Source organism: Octopus bimaculoides, chromosome 1 (genome assembly GCF_001194135.2).
Source record: "Octopus bimaculoides isolate UCB-OBI-ISO-001 chromosome 1, ASM119413v2, whole genome shotgun sequence".
NCBI lineage: Eukaryota > Metazoa > Mollusca > Cephalopoda > Octopoda > Octopodidae > Octopus > Octopus bimaculoides.
The window spans coordinates 166,030,325-166,033,404 of NC_068981.1; the positions used below are offsets into that span (position 1 = coordinate 166,030,325).

General features: G+C 34.5%; 1 protein-coding gene across 4 annotated transcripts in view; it reads left to right on the top strand.

Annotated features, from left to right (window-relative positions):
- LOC106869320 (EVI5-like protein) overlaps window positions 1-3,080 on the top strand; it is a 301,815-nt gene that overhangs the window by 230,602 nt on the left and 68,133 nt on the right. For all 4 annotated transcript variants that reach the window (XM_014915019.2, XM_014915018.2, XM_014915020.2 and 1 more), the window contains one exon: window positions 2,056-2,116. In XM_014915019.2, the coding sequence (XP_014770505.1) occupies window positions 2,056-2,116 (61 nt within the window). The remainder of the gene's footprint in view (window positions 1-2,055; window positions 2,117-3,080) is intronic.

Sequence of the window (3,080 nt, forward strand, 5' to 3'; positions counted from 1 at the left end):
AACGAAAGAGAATATGAGGATCAGTATGTGTGTGTGTGTGAGGGAGAGAGAGAGAGAGAAAAGATTTGTTAGTTACTATTTAAGAGTGTCTTTTTTTTTTTTTTGTATGTAATGGTCCTTCTTTCGAGATGTGTCATCAGTTATTAACTTACGGAACTTCATACTTGACTACATCAAGTCTAGTGTTTTAATGCAATTCAAATACACACACACTCACATTATATTATATCATATTCCTTCTGCAATATACTGAAAAAGTTAACACAGAAGAAAGTAATTTATTTTACACTCCTTACCTAAATATCATTTGAAATCACAGGTTGTGTTGTGTCTGCTATGTTAAACTCATCTTGTCTTAATTTTAGCCTAAACTCTGCTTGTACAGTGGTTGATTGTTTGTACTCAGGAAGTCAATACTTAAATAAATTGACTGAAACTTGAACAAGAGCTCTTAATTTAGTCAGTATTAGGCTCATTAAGATTTGTTAGCTATTTTGATGAATATTTTGTGTTACTATGTTAGATTGCTTTTCAAATTAAAAACTTTAGAGATGTTGCTCTTAGTGTTCTATAGAGATAGTAGGACATTTTATCATTGGTTGAGCAAAAATGAGTTAATGTATTTTTATTTAATCAGTTAAAGCTGATAGATGCTTAATCTTTCATGTGGCATTTTGTTTGGGATTAATAAGCAGTAACACTGGTATTTTTTGTTTATCAAATTTGAATGAAAATGAAATAGTTAACCAAAAGGTAACAGAAAATCTAATCTATAAGGTCTAATAATTTATCTCTGATATATCTAGTTTGTGTTATATGCTTGGGTATATTTATGAATTTCTTATAAATTCCAATGGCCTTTGATAGTCATGAAAAGGGATTGTTGTCTCTGATGACATAATGTTTTTTACTGCATAATACATTTCACATAACTATATATACAGAAGTTTTAATTGATGGCACATAGATTTTAACAAGTCTTAAAAACCATATTGACTTCAACCAATTAATTCTAATCCTAACGTAGGAGAACTTTAAAGCATTCCCAGCCTCATAGTTCGAGGTTCAGTCCCACTGTGTGACACCTTGGGCAAGTGTCTTCTACTGTAGCCTCTGGCTAACCAAAGCCCTGTGAGTGAATTTGGTAGACAAACTGAAAGAAGCACACAAGTGTGTGTGTGGGTTTATATCTGTGTCTACTCCCTCCCCTTGCTTGGCAACTGCTGTGGGAATGTTCTCGTCCTCGTAACTTAGTGGTTCAGCAAAAAGCAACCAATTAAATAAGTATCAGGTTTATAAAAAGTAAGTGTTGAGGTCGATTTGGTTGATTAAAAATTCTTCAAGGTGGTGCGCCAGCAGGGCCACAGTCTAATGACTGAAACAAGTAAAAGATAAAAGAATCATTTGCTAGCATGGATCATGGATATTGATGATTGTTTTACACACACACACACAAACACACACACACACACACACATACACCTTTGCATTGAGCTAACAATTAAAAAATACCACTGGAAGCAGGAAGTATTCCTCTATCTTCCAGAATACCATGGAAGGATTTGAACTTAGCACTACAATCTAAAAAAAAATGATAAAATACTTGTCAGCTTTGCAGAATTCTTGGTCTTTATCATGTCTTACAGTAGAACACTCCTGCAAATATAGGTACCGATTAGTGCCTCTTTGTCTTTTACACTCCCTTTCTTTTTCTTCTTCCCTCTCAGTTGGAAATTGCCTCTATTTTTGTCTTTTGCTCTCCTAGTGATTAATTCAGGATTGCCTCTATGGTATCAATTTACTGGTGGGAAAACTGAGCCATCAGGTGCTAAGTGCTTTCTTTTTGCCAGTGATATAGTGCTGTGCCAATGACAGAATATAAATTGTTGAATTTACAACCAGTAGGTTTTACATGTATGCACACAAGTTTTTATATACACACACACACAGACACACACTCACACACATATATATTAAAGAATTAGAAAAGTACAAGGTGGTGCTAACTGGTTTTAACAAACAGTATAAATCATCCTACATTTTGTATATTTACAGGTTGGAGAAAGATTATACAGCATTGAAGAGTAAAGAAAATGAAGAACAGATTGAACTACGGGTATGTTGAGAGGGTTTTTTTATATTTGGGGTGGGTTTTTTTTTTTTTTTTTTTTTAGTCTTCCAAAAAACAATTGCCTGCATGTGCAAGTTGCCCTGTATTGTACAGTTGCAGATGCTGCCCATTATCTTATTCTTATTCAATTGCTGAGCCCACCATCATAATCCCCGCAAAATGAATGTCAAGAAAGCAAAGGATATTTTCATGCATTTCATGACATTATGAACTGTCTTACTTCCCAAGAGTTGGTATTCATGGAGAACTTCTTCCAGTATTTTTTACCTGTACAGCTCCAAGTGAACTACTTGGAGATTTGAGGATTGCAAGTTTTGGTTGTGTGAGAGATGTGGAGAAGCTTACCTAAGGGGATAGTAACGTCACACCCATTTAGCTATCAGATTTGTCACAGGTGGAGTACAATTTATTATAAGTTGTTAACATAGTACTGGTGTAGATATAACCAATAAGATGTAGGAGGCACATATTGAAAATAACAAAATGTGAGGTGAGTGCCATTGATTAGAAAGTGACAACTGATAAACATTCACCTGAAACAAGACAGGTATATGTATGTGGCCACTCATAAAATTTAATAGAGGCAAAAAATAGTCAATTGGATGAGATATAAACTAATGTATAACACGATTTTAGTTCAAACCAGTTATAATTGTAGTTCTACCTGAGAGTTCACTCTACATTGCCTCAGTTTATTTAATGGGAGAAATGGGTACAAAGCTATTCTGAGGAAATTATATATTTGTTTACATCCTAGCCTAGCTTAGGTTTGCCATGTATCATGTAACAGTATGAAAAGCAGAGTTAAGTTCCATTTCTATGGGTCATTCTGATCAGTGGATTTAAATGATATGTGCCTGTTCATCCTAACATTTAACAAAAGGAAGTGTGTGTGTGTGTGTGTGTGTGTGTGTGTGTGTGTGTGTGTGTGTGTGTGTGTGTGTGTGTG